The sequence below is a fragment of the Pygocentrus nattereri genome, chromosome 17 (genome assembly GCF_015220715.1).
Source record: "Pygocentrus nattereri isolate fPygNat1 chromosome 17, fPygNat1.pri, whole genome shotgun sequence".
NCBI lineage: Eukaryota > Metazoa > Chordata > Actinopteri > Characiformes > Serrasalmidae > Pygocentrus > Pygocentrus nattereri.
In genome coordinates this window covers 37,252,133-37,277,239 of record NC_051227.1, presented here as the reverse complement: position 1 = coordinate 37,277,239, position 25,107 = coordinate 37,252,133, and the positions used below count along the sequence as shown (strand labels likewise).

General features: G+C 41.3%; 1 protein-coding gene across 3 annotated transcripts in view; it reads right to left on the bottom strand.

Annotated features, from left to right (window-relative positions):
* The window catches only part of cadm1b (cell adhesion molecule 1b), a 252,626-nt gene that overhangs the window by 47,498 nt on the left and 180,021 nt on the right, over nucleotides 1-25,107 (bottom strand). For all 3 annotated transcript variants that reach the window (XM_017711068.2, XM_017711070.2, XM_017711069.2), the window contains 5 exons: nucleotides 21,268-21,414; nucleotides 11,218-11,370; nucleotides 9,798-9,935; nucleotides 3,530-3,688; nucleotides 2,436-2,532 (listed from right to left, as the gene is read on the bottom strand). In XM_017711068.2, the coding sequence (XP_017566557.1) occupies nucleotides 2,436-2,532; nucleotides 3,530-3,688; nucleotides 9,798-9,935; nucleotides 11,218-11,370; nucleotides 21,268-21,414 (694 nt within the window). The remainder of the gene's footprint in view (nucleotides 1-2,435; nucleotides 2,533-3,529; nucleotides 3,689-9,797; nucleotides 9,936-11,217; nucleotides 11,371-21,267; nucleotides 21,415-25,107) is intronic.

The window sequence follows — 25,107 nt, the reverse complement described above, 5'->3', positions numbered from 1 at the left end:
ACACATCAAATAAACAAACATTACTCATCACTGCCCTCTAAAGGTTTTAACATCAAATAAACAAACATTACTCACCGCTGCCCTCTAAAGGTTTTAACAAACATCAAATAAACAAACATTGCTCACCGCTGCCCTCTAAAGGTTTTAACAAACATCAAATAAACAAACATTACTCACCGCTGCCCTCTAAAGGTTTTAACAAACATCAAATAAACAAACATTACTCATCGCTGCCCTCTAAAGGTTTTAACAAACATCAAATAAACAAACATTACTCACCGCTGCCCTCTAAAGGTTTTAACAAACATCAAATAAACAAACATTACTCACCGCTGCCCTCTAAAGGTTTTAACAAACATCAGATAAACAAACATTACTCACCGCTGCCCTCTAAAGGTTTTAACAAACATCAGATAAACAAACATTACTCACCGCTGCCCTCTAAAGGTTTTAACAAACATCAAATAAACAAACATTACTCACCGCTGCCCTCTAAAGGTTTTAACAAACATCAAATAAACAAACATTACTCATCGCTGCCCTCTAAAGGTTTTAACAAACATCAAATAAACAAACATTACTCACCGCTGCCCTCTAAAGGTTTTAACATCAAATAAACAAACATTACTCACCGCTGCCCTCTAAAGGTTTTAACAAACATCAAATAAACAAACATTACTCACCGCTGCCCTCTAAAGGTTTTAACAAACATCAAATAAACAAACATTACTCACCGCTGCCCTCTAAAGGTGTTAACAAACATCAGATAAACAAACATTACTCACCGCTGCCCTCTAAAGGTTTTAACAAACATCAGATAAACAAACATTACTCACCGCTGCCCTCTAAAGGTTTTAACAAACATCAGATAAACAAACAATACTCACCACTGCCCTCTAAAGGTTTTAACAAACATCAAATAAACAAACATTACTCACCGCTGCCCTCTAAAGGTTTTAACAAACATCAGATAAACAAACATTACTCACCGCTGCCCTCTAAAGGTTTTAACAAACATCAAATAAACAAACATTACTCACCGCTGCCCTCTAAAGGTTTTAACAAACATCAGATAAACAAACATTACTCACCGCTGCCCTCTAAAGGTTTTAACAAACATCAGATAAACAAACATTACTCACCGCTGCCCTCTAAAGGTTTTAACAAACATCAGATAAACAAACATTACTCACCGCTGCCCTCTAAAGGTTTTAACAAACATCAGATAAACAAACATTACTCACTGCTGCCCTCTAAAGGTTTTAACAAACATCAAATAAACAAACATTACTCACCGCTGCCCTCTAAAGGTTTTAACATCAAATAAACAAACATTACTCACCGCTGCCCTCTAAAGGTTTTAACAAACATCAAATAAACAAACATTACTCACCGCTGCCCTCTAAAGGTTTTAACAAACATCACATAAACAAACATTACTCACCGCTGCCCTCTAAAGGTTTTAACAAACATCAAATAAACAAACATTACTCACCGCTGCCCTCTAAAGGTTTTAACAAACATCAAATAAACAAACATTACTCACCACTGCCCTCTAAAGGTTTTAACAAACATCAGATAAACAAACATTACTCACCGCTGCCCTCTAAAGGTTTTAACAAACATCAAATAAACAAACATTGCTCACCGCTGCCCTCTAAAGGTTTTAACAAACATCAAATAAACAAACATTACTCACCGCTGCCCTCTAAAGGTTTTAACATCAAATAAACAAACATTACTCACCGCTGCCCTCTAAAGGTTTTAACAAACATCAGATAAACAAACATTACTCACCGCTGCCCTCTAAAGGTTTTAACAAACATCAAATAAACAAACATTACTCACCGCTGCCCTCTAAAGGTTTTAACAAACATCACATAAACAAACATTACTCACCGCTGCCCTCTAAAGGTTTTAACAAACATCAAATAAACAAACATTACTCACCGCTGCCCTCTAAAGGTTTTAACAAACATCAGATAAACAAACATTACTCACCGCTGCCCTCTAAAGGTTTTAACAAACATCAAATAAACAAACATTACTCACCGCTGCCCTCTAAAGGTTTTAACAAACATCAGATAAACAAACATTACTCACCGCTGCCCTCTAAAGGTGTTAACAAACATTCACTGCTGCTCTCTAAAGGTGTTAACCAACATTAAATTAACAGCCTAAATAACTTTGATCAGCTGAAATAACTATGATCAGGTGACGTATGTAATAACTGTAACAAACTTAACTGAGATTGCAGAAATTTGTAAGTGGCTTTTTTTGCTCAGACTGCAGACAGTGCTGTATATAGACTGCTCTGGGTTAACATAGCAGCACCCGTCCATTCAAATGTGCCTACACTGGAGAAGACGGTGATCTTTCATATCAAATTGGGACGGTATATAAAAGATGAAGTCTGGACAGCTCTAAATACTCACTGTGGTTTGCCCTTGGCTTTGCACGTCAGCTCCAGGTTCTCCCCTTCCCTCGTTGGACCCTCCGGAAACCCCACCACAATCTGCACCTCTGGTTTATCTGGAAAACAGAGCAAAGGTACATGAAGGGGCACATGAAGGATACAGGCCTAAGCGGGGCAGCGCACATATTACCCTCTAATGCAACGCTGCTTTTCTCATGATCATACTGCAGCACCATTAAAAGTCTGTTAGCCCAATTAGACGGCATCTTTAATCATATTCATACCGAACTCCATTAACACTTATGCGCTAATGCTACACTTGGCGCATAAGTGCTAAGCTACTAAGCTAGTTTACTTTCTTAATTTTATTCACATTCATTTATTCGCACAGTAGTGTGGATAAGAGGTCTTTCTTCAGATTGTCTTTTTTTCCACAGTTGCATAACAAATTGGCTGCGTGTTCCTTACATTTCCAGCCACTATATGCTACACACGATCATTAGATGCCTTAGAAAAAGCAATAAGGCAGTGCAGCACACGGCTTTAACAGCAAACCTTTAGTCCTCAGGGGAAAAGATGCAGAAGCAAAGGCGGCTGTCTTGAATTCAAACAGTCTGTTTAATGGTAGTGTACTGTAAAAATGTTTTTATTTTCTTCCTTGCCTTTATCTGTGTTTGTCAAAATGTCAAGCTTTTTACAGTCAGGCTGATCCCTCCTGTCTTTTCTTCACAAAAGGTCAGCTCGAATAGTCATCCGTCTGAATAAATTAATATTCTACGAAGATTACAAAAGGGTAGGCCAACCTTTCCGGGACTTTCCATGGTCCGTAATAACGCTCACTGATCACCCTCAATTACAGCGCTATTTAGAGAATAGCATTATCAAACCAAGGCATAACCAGACAAAGCCTGTTTTAATTAAAGCTAATCCCAAGGCTCTGTCCAGGTTAATATCTAATAACAAAAAAAGTCTTTTTTGGCATCAATCCTTTCATTCAATGCAACAATGCAATCAAAAAAGGGGCTGTTTTCTGCATACGGATGAATAGGCAGGAGCATGTTTGTTGTGTGACTGGTTATGGAGTTGGCCCGCTGTGTTTGAGGGATGACTCACATTGCACTTCCAGGTATTTCTGTGCTTGGAAGTCCTTCACGGCCGGGTGGTCAATGATGCAGATGACGGCCACTCCATCGTCCTCCTTGGAGACGGTGAGCCTGAGCCGGCTGGTGACGGTGAACATCCTGTCGTACGTCTCCTCAACAGTCTCCTCGCCTGGGAGCAAACAGGAGAATGACACGGCAGCCTGTAACGAGAGCGCTCTCTCTGCATCCTGACCCACCTCATAATAACTGCCCGTCCCAGCGTGGCGCTGAAGGTCTTTGAGAAATGATCCATCACCTCCAAACAAATCTTACATTCATTTAAAGTGGCAGACACGTCTCCTCGCTGTCATGCTCTGGATTATTGACCATGACACCGTGGCGTCACATCAACACACAATAAGGCACACTCACATGACTGTTTTCATACGCTACTCTTCATACCTACAACACTGTGCTGTACCCATCAAATGTCTGACGTCTAGTTTTCTGATACAGATTTCTCATCTGTATCAATGAGTAGCAGCAGAAAACCTTGGATTGGATGTTTTAGAAAAAACAGAATCAATCTAATCCAATCCTGTAACAATTCTATCCTGAAATAGCACACTCGTGATGTCGTTTGTGCGTATTTCCTCCATGAGTGTGGGGTAGGACAGTGGCTCAGTAGTTTGAGCACGTTGGCCTACTTGTAAATAGATCTTAAAGCTGCACTATGTAAGATGTGTGGATCTGGAGACCCAATGTGCAGACACAATGTGCAGAAGAACATTCTGTAACGTCAGTTGTCCTTCGGACCCCTTCCCTGAGTGGATGAATCTGATGATTGCGAGTGCATTGAAAAAGCATTTAAAGAGAACGACGTCAAAACAGACGTGTCTTGCAAGGATGTAAGTGAATTACCTACTACTGTCATCATACCTTCATCAGTATAATGTTCGTTTTGCATTCAAGACCTAAACATCAAGTCGAACCCTCTTTCTGAGCTTTTTTCCCCCATGATATTAGATTGTCAATCTGGGGTCAAATGACATGGACTGTGTGTGTGAATGCTGATGGTGCAACATAATGACCATTTCCTGTGGCTCTTGGGTAAAATGACTTTACTTTTGCATAGGATTTTTAAGCTATTAGTCAGCATTATGTCCCTATGATATGCATAAAGTTACAAAGTGAGTTGGTGTAACATGCTGTCATTTTACCCAAAAACGTGTAACGATCAAACAAATACCAGAAAAAAATCAGCCGCCTCATTGTATTAAGTCAGCTTGACAAAGGCAGCCTTTATGAGCGACATTATCAATTAAAATAAGCCTTTATACGTGTTTATATAGATTTATGAGTTGTTATATTAAGCTTAGGTACAAATAGGTGCCACATAGCCTTGTGAGTACTGCCTTAGGTGTAACCGATGCAACATTCTTAACTTCTTATAGTGGTTTGTATAGTGTAGTGGGTAACACCTCTGCTTACTACGCTGTAGACTGGGCTTCAAGCACCCTACACCATACCAATAAGAGTCCTTGGGCAAGACTCCTAACACTGCCTTCACCTAAATGTGCAAACTGATCAAATTGGAAGTCGCTCCGGATAAGAACGTCTGCTCAACCCATGTTGCATTAAATCCAGTTAAGCTGGACTATTTGTTTGCTCTTATATGCTTGGTGGGCCATCCTTCGCACCAAGAGACAGCAATGCTAATCATGGTCTCTTGCACTCATAAATGACTATGGCTGGGACTGAACTCACAATCTAGGGCCAACATTTGAATTGCTGCATGACTCCTCTTACAGTAAGCAGTTCGTCAATGATCTTGAAGTTCTGACGATATCCACAATATATTTAGAAAAACATACTGTGATATGCCATGTTGCCCAATTCCTAGTTTCAAGCTGAAACTAAGTGCTGCAAAAGAGACCCAATATATTAGCAATGTTATACCCTGAAGTTTTTTTCCATGTAATTGGAGAAAAAAAAAAAAAAACCCTGAAAATTCAATTTTCAAAAGTAAGCAAAGTGTCCCTAAACTTTTGATAACCACAGTATAGCTATCGCTGTGAAGCATGCCCTGGGCTCTTTTTCATTTCACTTTCTGAAGGTTCAAGGCAGCTAAAATTCACGCAGTCATCTAAGATTCCAAAACGACTATTATGAATCCAAACTCAGTGGAGTCTCCAGGTCAGCTGGAGCACGCCAAGCCACTGGCTGTCAAGGCTGCCTTCTTTTTAAGACAATCTGGAAGCTCCAAGGGCAGAGAACTAATTGCAGTGCTGAGGATGATGGTTTACTTGGACCTAATGAAGTGGGGAAATAATTATAGCCCAGCACTGACCTACAACACAGCTCACTTCCCTACACTCAGGAGACATGCGAAGAATAACAAATTGCTGGAAAGGGCGGTGGGGGGGCTTTGTTTATCTTTCACTGTTTTTGAAGAGTTTTTGAGAACACAGTATGCAAAGCACCAACGAACAATCTGTCTGCCTGTGGATTCTCCACCGTGGATATAGAACCCAAGAGGCTGTGACTGTCAAAGTCGAAGACAAGCACTGAATCTGATCAATTACAATAGGCATCACCGTGACACAGAAACTAGTTACATAGAAACATGCTAATTAATGCACTCTAGAAACTAGGTGTATGCCAACGAGACAAACTGTGGTAACACCAAATGACACGTACGGGTGATTAAATGTAATTTTACTTCAGTTCTGACTCTAGTTAGGAGAATACGGAGAGCTTCTGATCCTGCATGACTCATTGCTTAAATTCGGAGCTCCAACTGTTTCATTCATTTCGCTTTGTGAGATGCGTACCATGAAAGCGTTCGCTCATCATGTGTTTTTTGCCACCAGGTAGTCTCTGAGAGTTAATCAGCGCACCCTCCCCACTGTCTTAATGGAGAAAGGCATTCATGAGCAGATTACCCAGGCTGCAGATTCCCTTTATCGCACAGTCTGCAACGGCCTCAACTGGTGTCAGCTAATACGCAGGCAGTGCGGCGGCTGAGTGGGAGGGAAACAGCTGGAGTTCGTTCAAAGCCACTTATTTAAGCGGTGCTGAAAAAAAGAGCCAGCCGAAAAAAAAAAAAAATCCCGTCTCGGAGCCCCGTATGCGGCGGCATTCTTCTCGCCGCTTTATGCTGAATGCTCCCTCCGCCTCATCACTGCCTTGTTAAGACGTAATTAAAAATCATTACAGGATTATCCGAATGGAAACGTGCCGTGTTCTCTGCACATTGTGCACGAGGGAGATGGGTTGGAATGACAAAAGTGCTATCAATAGTGTGTGATTTTAGTGATGTCCGATTCATGAACGAATCGTTCCTTTTAACTGGTTCTTATCAATAAACCAGGTGAACTGATCCACTGCTTTCAAATAAGAAAAGCTTGCTGCGTAGTTTTGTCTGTATTCCACTGCTGTCTAAACAGTTTCATCACTTTAGTTTTCCATGTGCTGTCGATGTTGATGTTATCCAATTTTTATATTAATCGTTCTTTTGATCTGGCTCTTTCCCATAAACCAAGTGAATCAATTCAGTACTTTCAAGCAGAAAAGTCCAAACAAATCTTGCTGCATCACCTTTACTGTTTGTATCCCACAACTGTCTAAATAGTTCCACAATATTAGTCTAAGTGCTATCAATGGTGTATGAGTGAGAGCGAGAGATACTTTTTTAATCCCACCTCATTTAACCCATCCATAAAGTTAAACACCACATACACACTAGGGGGCAGTGACACTTGCCCACAGTGGTGGGCAGCCATATCCACGGCGCACGGGGAGCAATTGGGGGTTAGGTGTCTTGCTCAAGGACACCTCAGTCATGGACTGTCGGTGCTGGGGATCGAACCAGCAACCTTCCGGTTACAGGGCCAGTTCCCTAACCTCCAGCCCACGTCTGCCCCAATATGATAGCGATATCTGATTTGTAAATGAATCATTCTTTTTAACTGGTTCTTTTCAGTAAATCAGTTGAACCGATTCAGTATTTTCAAACATAGAAACCTAAACTAAATTTGGTGTATTTGGTGTTACTGTCTATATATAACTGTCCAAACCTGTGGTTAGCAGCCCTCCTTTCCTGCAGAGTTAAGTTCCAACCCGAATCTGAAAATCTGGAGACATGTTTGTGTGTACAGGGCAAAGCCAAAAGCCAATATGTAATACTAATGACCTTCAATTCCCTGGGAGAGCATTGCATTAAAAACTGCATGGGCTCAGGAATACTAATGAAAACCTTGTCCGCAAACAGCAGGTCATTGCATCTATAGATACACGTGGAAACCATACATCAACATCTACAAATGCCGCCATCTTCTCTGGGCTGAAGCTCTTCTGAGATGTACTGGCGCATGTGGAAACGTGTGCTGTGGTCTCAGAAGTCCATCTTTACACCCCCAAAATTTACATACACCAACCCACGTTCTAACCCAGCAGGTACTGTCAAGAATGAAACAGTGACTATGGAACAACGACAATGAAAATGGTAGATTTTTCATACCTTTCCCAGGAACCAAATTGTCTTGGGCGTGGATTCTTAATCAAAGGTTCTGTTCTACCTTAAATGCAACAGCTTGTACAGGCCCCCAGAAAACAAGCAGGTGAATAGGAAGCTATCAATTTTAATTCAAAGTTGATAGTTTGCTCTGCACATTTCACTCCTGACAGTTTCTCAAATCCTGGAATATATCGAGCAGTGTGACACTGAAGAGAGGGGCTGATCCAACTTTATTAGAATCACAAGCCCATCTGCAGCCTGGAAGAAGTGTGATTTTATCCACTTTGGATGTCTGAAGCCAGATCATCTTAAACTGAAAGTTTCAGAGTGAGCGATCAACTTCAACTTACTTTGTTGTTAAGATCAAAAGCAAGTAGCTACTATAGGTAATGTTAGTTACTGGCAAGCTCCAAGTACCCAGCAGACCTAACTAAATAGTACGACAAACTAGCTTATTTACACAGAGCTTTGTTTTATTTTCCTGCCTGTGTCCGTTTTGCTGCTATGTGAGCCATCACGGTGCCTGGCTGTAAACAAGCAAAACAGAGCACAGCCCATCAATTTATCAATGAGCCCACCAAAAAAGAGAAAACAGCTGCTTTTATTCTAGGGCCAAATCATAGGGTTGTAAATGGGTGTATAAAACGGCATCTGACTAAAGACACATACCTTGTATGCAGACATCAGAGAACAATTACAAATATTTTAGAAATGCATTCTATGGCACCTTTAATGCTCAGGGGTACCTATGCATTTTGGAGCAACGTATGCTGCCATCTAGACAATGCCTTGGGGACATCCCTCCTTGCTTCAGTTAGATGATGCCAAGTTATATTTTGCATGTGCTGGAACAGCATGGCTTCATAAGAGAGTGCAGGCATAGGCCTGCCTGCAATCCGGAAAGTGATTCTACTTTCACAGCTACAGCAATTGGTGTTTTTATTTCCTCAAAAATTACTGAATGTTATTAAAAGAAAAAAAATAAACATAGTGGTGAACATGCCCGTCTTCCAGCTTTTTTGGTCAAATTTAGAATACATGTACATACAATAAATGCAACAAAGTTAATTAGTTGAAACATTAAATATCTTGTCTTTGTACAAGTGAATGCAGGTTTAAATGATTTGCAAAGAATGAGTTTGGTTTCATCTACATTTGTTCTACTGTCCCAACTTCTTTGGACCTGGGGTTTTTTAATACTTACTCCCCCCCACCGGAATTCAGCTGTGGCCAGTTCCCACCCAGGGCACACATCACACGATACTACCAAACATGCTTCCTCGAACGCACACGAAGCGCTATCATATCCTACCAAAGGGCTGCTAAGGCAACATCATTAGACGGCTCAGAACACTTGGAGGAAAACTCTAACTGCCAATTCTGTTACATCAGTTAACAGGCGCTTGCGTTGGCCTGCATCACACTGAGTAATTTCCTCATGATCTCCAGAACGATTCGGCCAACACTTAGACTGTTGTGCGCTTTGGGAACCCCTCTGAATTTTCTGTCTAATAACTATAACTGGCTTCTTCTTTCAGCTATATGTTTTTACCTTGTGCATAAGAGTCTGACTCTTTCAGTGAGCAAAAGTAGTGAAAATCAGACATGCTCATTAAGCCAAATTTCACTGTATATGGAGAAGGTAATGATGAAGTTTACTTAACTTTGTGAATCAACAAATCGTTGAGGCAGATATTGGATTCACTGAATCCGATGGTTTCTGTTTGGTAAACAGCATTGAATCTCTCTTTGTGAGTGCAATTGTGAATGTGAAGCTGACCTTGTAGAATTTGGTCTCCTTTCATCCACATGATGGTGGAGGCAGGCTTGCTGCCCATGGCGGTGCAGGTTATCTCCGTCTCATTCCCCTCGCTCACCACGTCCTCGCGGGACTCGATGATTGGGTTGCCTGGTGGAACTGGAGGAACGTAAACAGCGGCAGGATTAGAGATGGGCTTTCGAGCTCCCTTCAGCTGGATCTCTATCTGGATCTAAAGCCTGCTGCACAACATTCTCTTTCATCGAGATCCGCTCTGATGAGCATTTGGTCTAGCGGCTGTAAAAAGACACCATAGGAAATACAATGAACATATATGAACCTGAGGGTCAGGCTAACTCCTTAAAGGAATAGTGTAATGTTTTCAAATTCCAAATTGTTTTGTTTTGTTTTTTTTCCTGAATAAAGAGAAAAGAGTTGGAATTCTTGCACAGTAATTGATTTGGCAGGTTGTAAAAATGTAGCATTCCTTCAAACAAGGCCCTGTTTATAGGCCCATACTCACTCACATAACATACTGATCAACTGAATAATAAGCCTACAGGTAAAGGTGTTAAAGAAAGGACTAGTCAGAGCTTCAGTGTTAAATCTCTAGAGATCTTTTAATCTCTAACAATGGCTCGAATGAAAATGTGCTTGACACAGTCATCTACTGCCTGCGAGCTCTTCTACACCACAGCTATAACAGCCGTAACCACTTTTGGACCTTGAATTTATTTCTGTTTACCATCTTGTCTGTTGGCCTATGTCCATCGAACAAATGGCAATGTTGAATATGATGAGCCGCTCTTTGCTGAGACCTTGCGGGGCCATGTTTGTGTTTTCTAGCATGTCTGTTCCTGCGTCTACACCATATTCAGCCTTCATGTTTCCCATGCTGAGTGCTAGTGGCATATTCAGCCATGTAGCACATTCCTGGTCATACTGTGAGATCCCGCTCTTTATCTAATATAAAGCTTAGTACTCCCACGTCCACCAGTTCAGCATCCATGCTGTGACTGTATACAGTCCCTGCATAACAGTACAAAAACAATCAAGTCATTTTGGAGCATGTTCGCTTACATTCAGCTCCCTGGGATGTCCAAAATACGGTCTATAATAAACCTTCAAACATCAATGGCACTCAATGCTGCAGGCCCCACAAAAGCTGACTGGGAGGGGGGGGGAACAAAATCGCTCGATGGGGCCTTTTCAACATCTAAGAGGAATTCGGTCGATTCGGCTGCCAAAAGTGGACCGCCAATATCAATAGCTCAACATCTGTTCCTCTTTTCTTCGCCCGTGTTATTGGAAACGGCATGAGGGTAATTGGTTGATATTGTGTCATGGCGGGATTCAATTAGACAGGTTCAATTGACTGAAAGGATCAATGAGGGAAATCAATAATCATGATTTTAGCATTCAGAAAGGTGCTCGGGCGTACCCAGGACAGTGATGTCTGCGTAGGCCTCCTGAGGGGGGTCTGTGTAGAGCTGGCACACGTACCGTCCCTCGTCCGACAGTGTCACGTTGGACAGAGACACGCGCAGCTCGTTGTCGGAGAAGTTAACCAGCTGAAACCGGCTGTCCTTCAGGGCTGGGAAAACACAAGCATAAAGAGTGAGAGACAAGGGTGAAGGGAGGGGTGACTCAGGCCACATGAGGAGAATTCACAACACAGAGCTCAAAATATTTGTCCCAACCCAACAGGACCTGACTGTTCACATCCAGATTTGGTTGGGTTTCTCAAATATTTGTTGGGTTTAGATATCAGATTCAGGTTTATACACACTTGCGCTTCACTTCAGTTCCCTTGGCCCGGACCAAAGCAGAAAATTATACATCGTTGCATTTTGGTTGTGGTTTGCTTGATGTTCACACTAACATAATTAACACCGAACCAAAAGATGTAAACAAAAGTCATACGAGAGACAAGACACAACTGATTGGGCAGATTTTATGACAGAAAGTAACTGCTAGTGTCCACCGCACCTTGAGTTGTGCCATTTTCTGTTCTGTCTGGGCTCATTGGTTTTATGTACATCTTGTGATGTTAGAGAAATAAGCCATAAGACTCCCTACTGTGGTTTTGCACAATGCAAAGCGGGGTGAACTGTGATCATTTATACATAATATATTTTATGTGTGCAGTCAAATATGTGCATTGTTTATTTTATAATGACATCAAGCATGCCTCAGCCTCATTTTAAAACCAAAACTATCCATTGTGTAGTTACTGATTCAAAGCTGATGAAAAGATGGTAAAACACATGCACATGTCAAAACAGCATTGGAACCTCTTGTCTTTTCTGCGTACCCAAGAAGGTCTGTTCAGATGTCCTTGGTCCTTATTGCGTTCACATATCAAATAAACCGTGTCAGAGTTCCTTTAGAAGCAAACCAAGACAGTCTTGTTAAAATATCTCAGCCCTTTTATTAGGTGTGCATCAGAGTTCCACTGGCAGCGTTCCTGATTGTTGTAACTGAAACAACAGAACCAAACTGAACCAAACTCGCCAAATCTGAACGGATCTTAAGCGGCTCTCGGCTAAGATATTCTGTTTTAAGAAAAATATTTGATATGGAGAAAGTCCAGGGTGTATCCTGCCTTTCGCCCGAAGACTGCTGGGATAGGCTCCAGCATCCCCCCGCGACCCTGACGGAAAATGGATGGATGGATGGATTTGATATGGAACACGTTGTGACAGAAGGATAGCAGCAGGAGTGAACGGGAAGGTTTACAAGACAGTAGTGCGTCCTGCTATGATGTCTGGTTTGGAGACTGTGGCTCTGTCTAAAAGACAGGAGGCTGAGCTGGAAGTGGCAGAGATGAAGATGCTGAGATTTTCGTTGGGAGTGACAAGATTAGAAATGAGCAGATCAGAGGGACAGTGAAGGTGGAGCAGTTTGGAGATAAAGCCAGAGAGGCCAGGTTGAGATGGTTTGGACATGTGTTGAGGAGGAATAGTGGATATATTGGGCAAAGAATGTTGGAGATGGAGCTGCCGGGTAGAAGGAGAAGAGGTAGACCTCAGAGAAGGTTTATGGATGTAGTGAAGGTGGACATGAAGATGGTTGGTGTGAAAGTAGAGGAGGCAGTGGATAGGGCAAGATGGAGGCAGATGATCCGCTGTGGCGACCCCTAAAGGGAGCAGCCGAAAGAAGAAGAAGAAGATTTGATATGGAACACGTACATGATGTAGAGCTTCTTTAAACTTGGAAATGGTTCATCACTCTCGTTTACAAAAAAAAGGCACCACTGAAAGATTCTTTGGGGAACTTCTATGGCAATACTCCAAAAAACTCTTTTAGACAGAATTCGGTGTACATCAGTCTTAACCAGGTAAGTGGAAGGTACAAACTCCAACGTACTAGGCGTTTATTTTCGTATTATGATGGTAAGGCAGTCTAACTAAACACTGAAATGGCCAAACAGGTTCCAGGTATTAACTGATTAAGTACAAACTCCACAGAACTGTGTAATTAATTTGGGTAAAAAGTAACGGGTAGTTACATGGCATAAAAAAGCTATTATAGCTCATTATAAATAGCCTTAGCTAGTATGTACCTGTAACCTATAAACGAAATTGACTCTGGACTGTAAAAGAAAGTAATAATTTTTATTTTGGTTTTACTGGAAGTCATTTTACATCATATAACTTACCCGGTACTCTAAGGTCTTTTCGATTTACTCACGATTGGCCCCTCCCAGTCCTGTCCATGTGTTCGTGTTGTGTTTTGGTTTAGCCCGTGTGTTTTTGTTTTGGTTTTTAGTCCAGCCCCTTGTTTGGTTACTCCACCCCTTTTTGTCCCCACCTGTGTTTCCACCTGTGTCTTGTTAGCCCTGGTGTATTTAAGCCCTGTGTTTGCCCTGGTCTGTGTTGCTCTTTGTAATGTTTGATGTTTGGAAGCTTGTTCTGTTTGTACTGTCTGGATGGTGTTTAGATGTTTTGATCTTGTTTGTTGTTTGATTCTTGGTTGAGGTTCTGTGTTTTTGTTTATCACGTCTGACCCACATTCTCTCCGTATTGGCTACTTGAACGTGGACTGTCATGACTATGACCCTGGATTTGCCCATAATAAAAGTCGCTTATCTCAGCGTATGCGTCCGCCTCCTCGTCACAGTAACGTTATAGGGAAATTTAATGTGAATTTATTTGTTTATTTACAAGATTGTTGCTCCAAAAAATTATGAGGTATTTTACTATGCCCTTATCAGTTTAATAGTGTCACGCATCCAGCAAAGGAGGTGGACTTCATCTCCCAGAGTGCTAGGGGAGACCATGTGATGGATCACGTGCTCTCTGACTCCATCATAGGAGAAGACTTCAACCCCCAGGATTCTCAGACTGATCACATGGTTTCCCCTCGAACAATCAGCGATGTCATTCGCCTGATTATTGAACCCTTGCGCCTGAGACTCATCTACTACTGGGAGATTTAAGCGGGGACTCATGTTCAGAACTTTGTGAGGTATTGTTTAGGCAATCACTGAGCGTTCCACTTCTACCGATTGTTCCGTGTATTCTGTGTTTCGACCATTGGTTTAGTGTACCCCTTTGGTACTGTTGCCTTCTTGGATTGCTTTATGTTTTGGATATCTGGACTGGACTTTCACTATGAACCGTATTTTCCCCTGTGTGGATTACTAAAACCTCCTCATCTTACCCGCGAGCGTCTGCGATTCTGTCTGCACGTTACATATAGCTAGAAAAATCAGTTTAATATCTAGAACTTACATTTACGGCATTCGGCTGACGCTCTTATCCAGAGCGACTTACAACTTGATCATTTTTACACAGGTAGGCCAAGGCAGTGTTAGGAGTCTTGCCCAAGGACTCTTATTGGTATAGTGTAGGGTGTTTACCCAGGTGGGGATTGAACCCCAGTCTACAGTGTAGAAGGCAAAGGTGTTAACCACTACACTAACCAACCACCAACAGAACTTGTTGTATATAGAACTTATTGGATATTTTGGTGCTAATCATTTTACCCAGCATAACTACACATGGGATCTGACTCAACTTCATATGCAAATGAAGGCAGATGAGCGAACACTTTTGGAACTATAGTGTATGTAAATCACAGAACTGTCTTTATTACTTATTTAGGAGCACACATTCGTTACACAATATAGACCACTAAAGCCTCGTCATCTACGCTTTTCATCCGAGTAACAAAAGCAACTGATTTGTGCAGAATTTCCTAGTGCAAAAAATAATAATCTATTCACCTTTGTTAGATCATTATTATTCCTTAAATACCAAAATAAAGGAAAGGATGCCATTAAAGGAGAATAAATTACAGGGGTTACCATCCCTGTAACGTGTCTTTTCCGTCACATGTTTTCATCACATATTAAAGGGGTAAACCAGGGGTGTCGAACTGGGTTCCTTCTGGGCCACGGCTCTGTATAATTCTTCATTACGCACACTTGATTCACCTTGTTATCTAATAAGCGAGGCTTTCGTGAGTGTTAGTAAAGGGGAAATGCTAATCTCTGCCGAGCTGTGGCCTGGAGAGAACGCTGTTAGGCTCTAGGTTAGATCGAACACTGATTCCACATAGATTAAAACTACACTACATACGTTTTAGAGACCTCTCTGGTGTTAATATATAACTGCACACAATGTGTGGATGAACATTTTTAATGGCTGTTGTATTTTGGACCCCAAACACCTCAAAATGAGATGGACATGTCTTCTGAGGATGTACGTGAAATATCTATTATTGTTGTCATATCCATTTGGCATTCGAGACCTAAACATTGAGCCAGCCCTTCTTTTTGAGCCTGTGCATGTGACATTAATACTTGGACATATGACATGGTCCAAAACACTCTACATTTACATGATTATTCCATGATTTACAGGGTGACTCACAGCAGTACATGCATACCATGTTTTAGCGTGTTACATTACTGAGTAGACCAAAAAAATCTTACGTAGTGCAGATGTACAAGGCAGAAATAACCACTTCAAGCCTCAGCATTAAAGGGTTAAAGCATGGCATATTATGCAGAATGAGTGAACGCTCCTCTGTCTGACAGCCCTGAGGAGGCGCAGAGTATTTCTGACATGCAGAAACTCTGAAAGTCTGCATCAGAGCCCTAATTGAGAATCTTGATCACAAGTTCTGAGAGCTTACATTAAGAACTTGCTCTTAATCCCAGCTCCTAATTTGAAGAGTCTGTGGAAAAATGTCTTGCTCCAAAGAATAATGATGAGGCCTACTTGTTTTTTGAGGAGCCAGCGTGGGATGAAAGGACTGCTCTGGCTACGTCTGGAATTGAATAGCTGTCGACGTGAGCTCGTTTCATTCGCTGACATGTGCTACCTGAGCTTTCTCGTTCAGCGCCCCAAAAAGTGGGAGAAAACTACTACAGGGACAAGCTCACTGCATTAATCCAGCACGTCCAGTACAAGCTAGCGCTGAAGAAAGATGGGAAGGCCTGAAAGAAACGCAGCCCCAGTGACAAATAAATATATTATCGAGGATCATTAGAGTGCATTAGAGATTTGGAGGCAAAACACTCTGTAAGTGGCTGACAGTAAGTGGATTTGAATGCTTCTGTGTCCCAGTTGGCTTGCTATGCGCAATACTTCTCCCTCATCCGCTTTCACAATCACACACCAAGCGAAATAACAAAGGAGAGGTGTTACACGGAAGAACACAAAAGGATTTTTTCCCAGTTGGAGTAAAGAAGCTAAGCATCACGCAGAAATAGCACGCACGTTCATATTTGTATTCGCCTTCGTTTTTTTTATGCCGAGGCCACAAAACAGCTCATTTTACCTTTTAGTCTACTCTGTACCTTCTGGATTTATAATTAAAACGGTGGACTCATTTGCTTTATCGGCAATCTGTGTTGGTTTACACAAGGGTTGTCAAACAACTGGGGGTGTTAAATAATTAATTGCAATTCACTATAATATTTTGCATAGTTAATTTCTTTTTACATAGTTAATTAAGTTTCTAAGGGGAACCGGAGCTTTTTATTTTAACAGTGTAAATGATTTATCATGTTATTAACATCGTTATTAACATAATACTATTATGTTAGTATGTTATTAACATTGTTATCATTTATGTACAATACTAAACTTACACAGTACAAATTTTACAATTCACCAAAAGGTATATTAAGATGTTTTATTGAATATTTCAAACATTCGATGAACAACAGCTTAAGAGATTACTAATAAACTGTAATTGCCTGTTTGCATCGATTCTTTTGTCAAGTCATCTGTAACATTTTGAGCTCCGTTTTTTTAAATATGATGCTCTAGATGTTGACTTTATTATCACATAATCCTCAGTTATACAGCTTTTTCAGTCATTTTAGAACCTTCTGCAGCTCTGTTCATCATCAGTTAACATCTAACTTTCTTCATTTTCACAGCTTTCTGAACTGGTAATCATTTCTTAACGTGTGAAGCTGAACAGGATTAACATATTAGAATCATTTTATATTTAATAGTCTGCAACCATGTAACAGCGGCAGACGGAGACAGATGCTCGCAGCCGAGGCTTGAGTTCAAGACTTTAATAGCAAAGGGGAAATCCAAAGTCACAGCCGGTAAACAAAAGCAGAGAGTCGAAAACCAGATAACCAAAACAGATCAAAGGGGCGAGAGTAGAATCGAGGTCGTGTACAGGGGTCTTACACAGATAGCAGTAAGTAGCTCAGTACCCCCATGAGAGTACCCCCCGTGGGTAGCTCAGTCCCCCCACGAGAGTGACAATAACTTCACAAATGAGAGATGTAGACTGGTGTATATACAGGGTCTGGTGATGAGGAACAGTGGAACGGGTTGGTCTGGGTCATTTGTTGCAGTCAGGGGTTCTGGGAAATGTAGTCCGGAGTGGCAGCATTGGCTGTAGTCTCAGCCACGTTGGAAAGAGGTGTGACAAACCAATTTTTTTCAAACAGCATTTTCAAAGTTTAACGATAGTGTATGAACACAAGTATCTAACAAAAGCTGAAAAACTGTACATTTTCATTTTGTCCTAAATAAACCATCATTCTGAGCAAGCAACACATAAATAAGAATATGCTTCATATTTGAGTCACCTGATACATCAAATCAGTAATAGATGCTTAGTGATCTGAACTCAGCTCTGAATTCAACAATAAAGGCAGTATCATGTTCCTTTTATATAGTGATAGAGATCACAGTGGCATACCAAAAGCTCCAGTTCCACATGCTGATCCATTTTACTATGGCCAAAGTGGACATTAAGTGGACATGAGCCTTGCCCAGTGACTACACTGAAGTGCTTTATTACCAGTGTTATGCATCATTTGATTAATAAGGAGTTAATACAGTGAGCTGTCATATGTCACCTCATACTTTGATCATCTTTTCCGCCACACGTCATATGGATTTGACGCTTTAAGGTAGTCGTTATTTGAAGCTTACCGCTCTTTAAAACCCTCTCCATCCACACTGAAGGGTTAAATCCATGAATTGTTGAGGAGGCCGTACTAACAGAGCGTTAGCAGCCCAGTAAACATTAGACGGAATAATACATTACAGCACTAAAGAGACTGAAGACTGAGCAAAGCCACATCCACAGGCCTAATGTCAGAGCTAGTGGCTAGAGTCCCGTCGCTCGGTCTCTCTCTCTCTCTCTCTCTCTCTCTCTCTCTCTCTCTCTGGATGGGATCTTGTCAGGTATAATTGGAAGCGAAATACAGCTACTAGAAATTACGTTGCACTAAGACACATCTATTAGATTTTAAGTGAAGACATGATAAAAATGTAGCCTGACCTTTTAAAAGAATCGGCTGTTTTGCTTCCATATGAGCAAAGGAATGTGCAGGAGCAGCATTATAATCCCCAATAATGTGCTTCGCGCTGGAAAAAAAAACTTAGCTCACTTCCTCTTCAACAAATGAGTGTGTGAAAACAACTGCCTTTTTCCCTTTTCTCTTCTTTGTGAAGTAGAATATCTCAGGGGAGAAAAAAGGGTCAAACAGAAACAAACCAGTTGAAAAAAACAACAACAACAGCAAAAAAAAAAAAATGCGGTATGGCATATGGTAATGCATAATTAATATAAATACATATTCCGTTTTTTATCTTAATATCAATGAGCAAGCCCAACTAAAGGACACACCACAAGAGCAGGTCATTTTCATAAATATTCTGTTTTCACAACAAAGCTAAACTTGCCCTCGGCATTCGAACCCAACATACATGAAGGACTTTATAGCCTTCTCAGTGCCTATAGAGGGCATCTGCAAGGAATGTCATTTGGAATGGCTGGAAAACTTTCACTTTCATTCCTGTGATGCTGAAATAGAGAGAGTAAGTGGAGGGCGCTGGAGGAGTGGGAACACAATTGCAGGAGGTTCCCTCTTACGGGCTAAAGTAGACGCTGATTACCGGTCAGACCATCACTTAGCAGCTCATCAAGGCCCTTATTAGGCAGAGAAGGCATGATTATATGCTTTGCATGCAGCACGCCAGCAGAGGATCTAAACAATCTCAAGGCTAGAATATAAATGGACTGTTCGGAGTGCTCTAATCAGACCAACACAATTACACACTGTCACTCAGTTGTTAGAAGGACCTTGTCAACAATGCCATGCCTTGCTGCACTTTTCAATAATAAGAAGCCTTCAAACCAAAGCTCGGCTTAACCAGAAGGTGACTGATGAAGCCCGCAAGGATGAGCGAGGGATGACGGCGTGTAGAAAAAACACACAGTTGATATTTTAGTAGTTACACCTGTCTTGTATCTACACCCACTGGACATTTTATCGGAAACATCTCATATGTATGTAGACCTCAGATAAGTAAAGACAAAACCAATATATAGCATTTCACTGCCAATTTTAGTGCACAGATTCTGTTTATTTGCTGAGATTAACCTACTGAGAGAGAATAAACCAAGTAAACGTCTGCAGAGACCACATTTTGTGATTTTTTCCAATATTTTGAATTCTGTAAATACACAGTAACATGTGCAGAAGTGTGCTCTCTGTAGATGATGGTAACGTCTTTTCACTTAAAAAATCAAGAAAAATCGATCAGGGACACCTAAAGTTTTGCATATTAGAGATTCTGACTGTAGCTACAGTTAAACAGCCCGTTTAACGCCATCCATCGATGTAAAGGGACCACTATTAACCAGATATTCTGTATGTGGTGGGCTACTCTCAACACAGCGGTGACACTGACATGGTAATCATATGTTAGTGTGTTGTGCTGGTAGGAGTATCAGACAAAGCAGTATTACTGGGTCTTTAAACACTTATTGACCACTTAATACCTGCCTTTAGGGTTGAAGTACTCAAGTCCAGTCTCAGTCTTGGCATAATCGTGACTTGTCTCGGTCTAAGGGTAAGGTGGACTAAAGTGGAAACTGTTCTTGAGACCAGCTGAGTGCAATGCCTCTGTCTGAGGTTACTGGAAATAACTTTTTTCTGTTATTGAATATCAACAAAACCTTCAGTGTAATAGTCCTTTCTCTACATGTTTCAGTAAAACCTGTCTGCTGCCAGTTGACTGTTGACCTTATTATTGGTTGGTCAATGGTCACTTGTTCCAAAAAGCCAACAGGGCGAATCAGAATGTTAACATTACTCTGTTTTCATTGGTAAAATTGACTGAATATTGTTTGGTTTGTTTGACTTTAGGTGCTGATTCTGAATAAGCTTTTGAGAAGAAGGAACAGAGGAGAACCTCAACTTTTGCTTCCACAAGCCACAAAAAAGTTAACTATTATTTAGAGTGTAATTAATATAGCGCAACACTAATTCATGTGGTAATTTTAGTGACGTCATCTGCACCACAGATTGTGTAGACTATTTTAGGAACATGCTCAATTACTCTAAATTTTATTACATAACCTGTAATGTCCAGCACTTCTATTTCACTGTTAAACTATGTTTCAAATGCAAACAGCAGGGGACAACCAGACAACTTCCCTTCCCTATGGAACGTTCAGAAGCCAGACAACATATCAGGACTGATTAAGGAAAATCGACTGCTTATTTAAAAATAAAACAGATTATGATACACACATGCTTTCCTTCCATATGTGACTTGCTGTAGATGGTGCGTTTACTGACATTTTAAATCAATAGTGACACTGCTGTGATTAAAAACTAAGGCACCAGTGCATCAGGGGTGGTCCTATAGTGGTCCTATGATGCTGTCTTCCCATTAATGGATGGGTTAAAGGGAGGCTGATGAATTGTGCAGCAACAGATCAATAACTGTAAGCCTACCAAGTGCATCTGTGTAGTAGGTGTTTCTGATGAAAAGGCCACTGAGTGTAGATACATTAGATGTACATAGTGAACTAGCTTTTCTGTGCACATAAATAGCGGCTGCTCCAAAGATATTAAAATGGAGGGTCGCTAAAACAAGGTTTTAAAGAGATTTCCATTTGATTCTGTTTATTCAGCAGGCACTTGCGTACGTTCTCGAGATCTGGCCTTGTGCATAATGTGAGAGTAAGTGGAGGAAGCAGTTCTTACGCCTGACGTCTCTGAAGTAGATGGTCTGTCTATTGGGGTTGAGGAGCTGGATGACCGAGTCGTCGTTGTTCTTCACTCGGCAGCTGATGGTTGCCGTCTCACCCTCAATCACTGAGACGTTTCCCGTCACCAGGTTTTGACCCTGTGCTGCAGAGGCAAAGGAAGGAGAACAAAGACCTTTTTATACAGCACTGGTGTTTTTAGTTTCTGCTTTCTCTTGAGCACCAGACCAGCTGAGTCCTGAAATTGATTTTTCTGCGCAACTGTTTTGTTTATTAAACTGCAAAGATGTTATTCAGCTGTTAGTCTAAAGACCTGTGACTCAGTAACTTGCTATGAATTATTCAGTGCTACAATGGAGCTAATAAAAAGTTTTGTAGTCACAGGAGTGAGGAATTGAAATATTGCTGTTTTAAGGCCATCCTAGGCAAAAACTACCACTTGGTTATCTGTCATGTTATGTACTACACTGCAATGTATCAGCTTCATTGGTTTGATAGAATTTCACAATTTTCTATCCTTTTTTGTGTTTTCATGTAATGTAGTTTCACTACAATACTCAGCATGCTATTATACATCATATGGCCACTGAGAATCCTCCCCACGGTGATTGCCAGTGTAGCCACGGATGTAGAAGCTATAAATGCAGTTGTGGTGTTCCCTTTCCTGCTCTCCAAGTTCGTCCAACTTTGAAGATACATCATCAAAATGGTGTTTAATCTTTAACCTTGAAGTTCTCACTCTATTGCCTGAAGTGCATGTTTCGAGATGTAGAGCAATGCATTTTCCATTTTGGCCAGCGTGACCTTTTAAGAGGTCAACCAGGCTTACCACATTTGTAGCCATAAAAAAGAAAATATAGCAGTGGTTAGAATACCAGGACCATGAAATAGCTACTTCCAATTTTGTGTACAGGACGGTAACAAAGGACCTTGTTTGTAGTGCTGGAGGCTGAAAACTGCAGCTCTTCAAAAGATGATGATCAAGCATGGTATAAAAATAAAAACCCTACAATGTCCATGCATAGTGTGGAGTATAAAACAGTTACTCTGGAAAACAAAATCACCCACGCTTTTACTTTGCACAAGGGAAAAGAAGCCCACGTGTGTACTGGAAATTGTACATGCAATGTTAAAACGTTCTGTCTCAGTGGTCTGTTTGGCCATATTGATTTTTACAGGGCTGTGTGTAGCAGGTGAGTGTGGAACAGCTGGGCTAAAGCCTACGGATCACAGCAGGGGGAGGAGAGGCCTGGTAATTGCTGCTCACGGCACAACTTTATCAGCCCTCTCCATCTAACACATGCTGATGGAGGCTAGCAATCAACAGCAAGCTCTCGATGGCATAAAACTGGCCTGCCCTGTATACTTGCTGGGGCTACATGAAATGGCCTTACAATACTAGTATTGCAATTATATAGGTACATATTGCGATTGAGGTGAGCCTTGGAATATATTAAAACATACTGAATCAATAATGCGATGTGGTTAAAACTTGACATAAGGGGCTCCCGAGTGGTGCAATGGTCTAATCATTGGCCCTATCATCAGGAGATCACGAGTTCGATCCCTGGTGATGCTACAGCCGTCCATAGCCAGGAGTCCAAGAGAGCATGATTGGCTCTCTCTGGGTGGGTAGGACGCCCCCCCCCTTCTCATCCCATCACTTTACGCAATGCTAGTCAGTGCAGTTGTCACTTTCCTCCGAGCGCGTTCAGCTGTCCTGTAACGTTGCGTTAGCGGCAGTTTGAAAAGAAGTGGTGGCTGGTTTTACAGGTCTTGGAGGAAGCCTGTGCTGCCTACACCCTCCTAGCGTTGGTAGCATCGTGTGATTGGGGGAGCCCTTTGTAGCGGGTGGAATTGGAAACGACTAAATTGGGGAGAAAATTGGGTAAAAATTTTAAAAATATTAAAAATAAATAAATTGGCATAAATTGGCATGGCATCTAGTTTTGAGTCTGAACCCCAATTCATGAACACAGCATCATTAAATTTTAAGTGCAAACCTGACCCTACCAGACCCCCATCAACAAGTTTTGAGCCTAAACCAGATCTGACTAAAAGCATAGAACTCAAGTGAACCAGCGAATTACCGCTCAGTGTCACACTTTTCTATTTATTTATTTATTTTTTACATAGAACATACTACGTACTGTACTTTCCTGTGTATTATTTCCAGCATGCCAGATGAAAAACTGTTTTAATGTAATACATTTTTTTTATTTTAATTTTTTTTAAACTGTTTTAATTTGTGAATTTCCCCGCTGTGGGACTAATAAAGGATTATCTTATCTTATCTTATCTTATCTTAAAACTACAGCAGAGGAAAATACAGGTAAAAGCTGCTAAACTTGGGAGATGGGCTGTGAAAACCTGAACATGAAATCTGTACCGGGCCGAAGCCCAACATGTATGTGGGAGGAAGGACATCTGAAAGTGATGTGAGCACTTGGTTCCCGTCAGGTTCAGACAAATATTCCAAAACCTATTAGGAAGCTCATCTGCATATTGTAACTCTTGAGAAACCAGTATTGCACACATCAATATCACTGTATGTGACACTGTATGGCCTTGGGCTCAGGGTCAATCCTAAAAGTGTCTACTCTGATTTCACGCATCCAGGCATTTGGAAAATGAGAGTCTGTTCCAAAGCTAACTTACTCCTCTACAACACGCACAACAGACTGGGTGCGTCAGTAAAATATACAATATAGGGGCAGTCGTGGGCTGGAGGTTAGGGATCTGGCCCTGTGACCGGAAGGTTGCCGGTTCAATCCCCAGTGCCGACAGTCCATGACTGAGGTGTCCTTGAGCAAGACACCTAACCCCCAATTGCTCCCCGGGCGCCGTGGATAGGGCTGCCCACCGCTCCGGGCAAGTGTGCTCACTGCCCCCTAGTGTGTGTGTGGTGTTTCACTTGCATGGATGGGTTAAATGCGGAGATGGAATTTCCCCGGTTGTGGGATCAAAAACAGTATCACTTAATCTTAATCTTAATAGTCATATAGCATCAGCTAAATAATTCAAATGTAATTGAAAGCAGCTTTGTTAGTTTCACTGGGTTAGCTCTCAAACTGCCTTGCTGAGGTCAAATAGGTCATATAATTAATGTGAAGAAATGAACTGAAGAACAACGAGGAGGTAGCTTAAGTTATATTAAGATTCCTTGTCACACATGCCAAAAAGCATAGTAGTAGTATTATGTAGTAGTATTATGTACTGAATATTGTACTTTTTATATATCCACACCTCTGTTCTGATTTTGGGAATCAAGAATTGAGAAAACTGTGAGAAATCAACTCTTGGAATTGACTTCATTGACTCCACTGACTCCAAAATTTCTGGAATCAGCTCTTATACAGCCTTAGTGCATACATCAATTACACGTACTAGGGATGTGCATTACTACTAATATTGACATTAGAGTATCCGCAAGAGTTAACTGAATGGATATCCAGTAACCACAGGGAAGGAAAAAAAATACGGAAAACCTAAAATATAACTTGAAATTAGCATAGGGCTGGAGCCGGAGCCAGCTGCAGTCCGAGAAAGTATGCCAAACAGTCAACTCATGAAACCAGCATGTGATGTAGTCAAGCTTATATACTTTAGTCTCCCTGCAGTCTTCCTCCTTCTTATTTCACTTCTCTACCCGAGTAATTAATTATCTCTGGTAACTTCATCAGAGCTTCAAAACTTCACCGGACATCTGGAATTTTGGAAGTGAGGCACCATCATCTAAGCCACTCCTTGAGCAGTGCTCAGTGTCACCTCTGAAGTTTATCAACCAGCCTGCCCTACTTAAGCCACCTAGTGCTGTGCTTGAGCTGGGTGAGAGCCC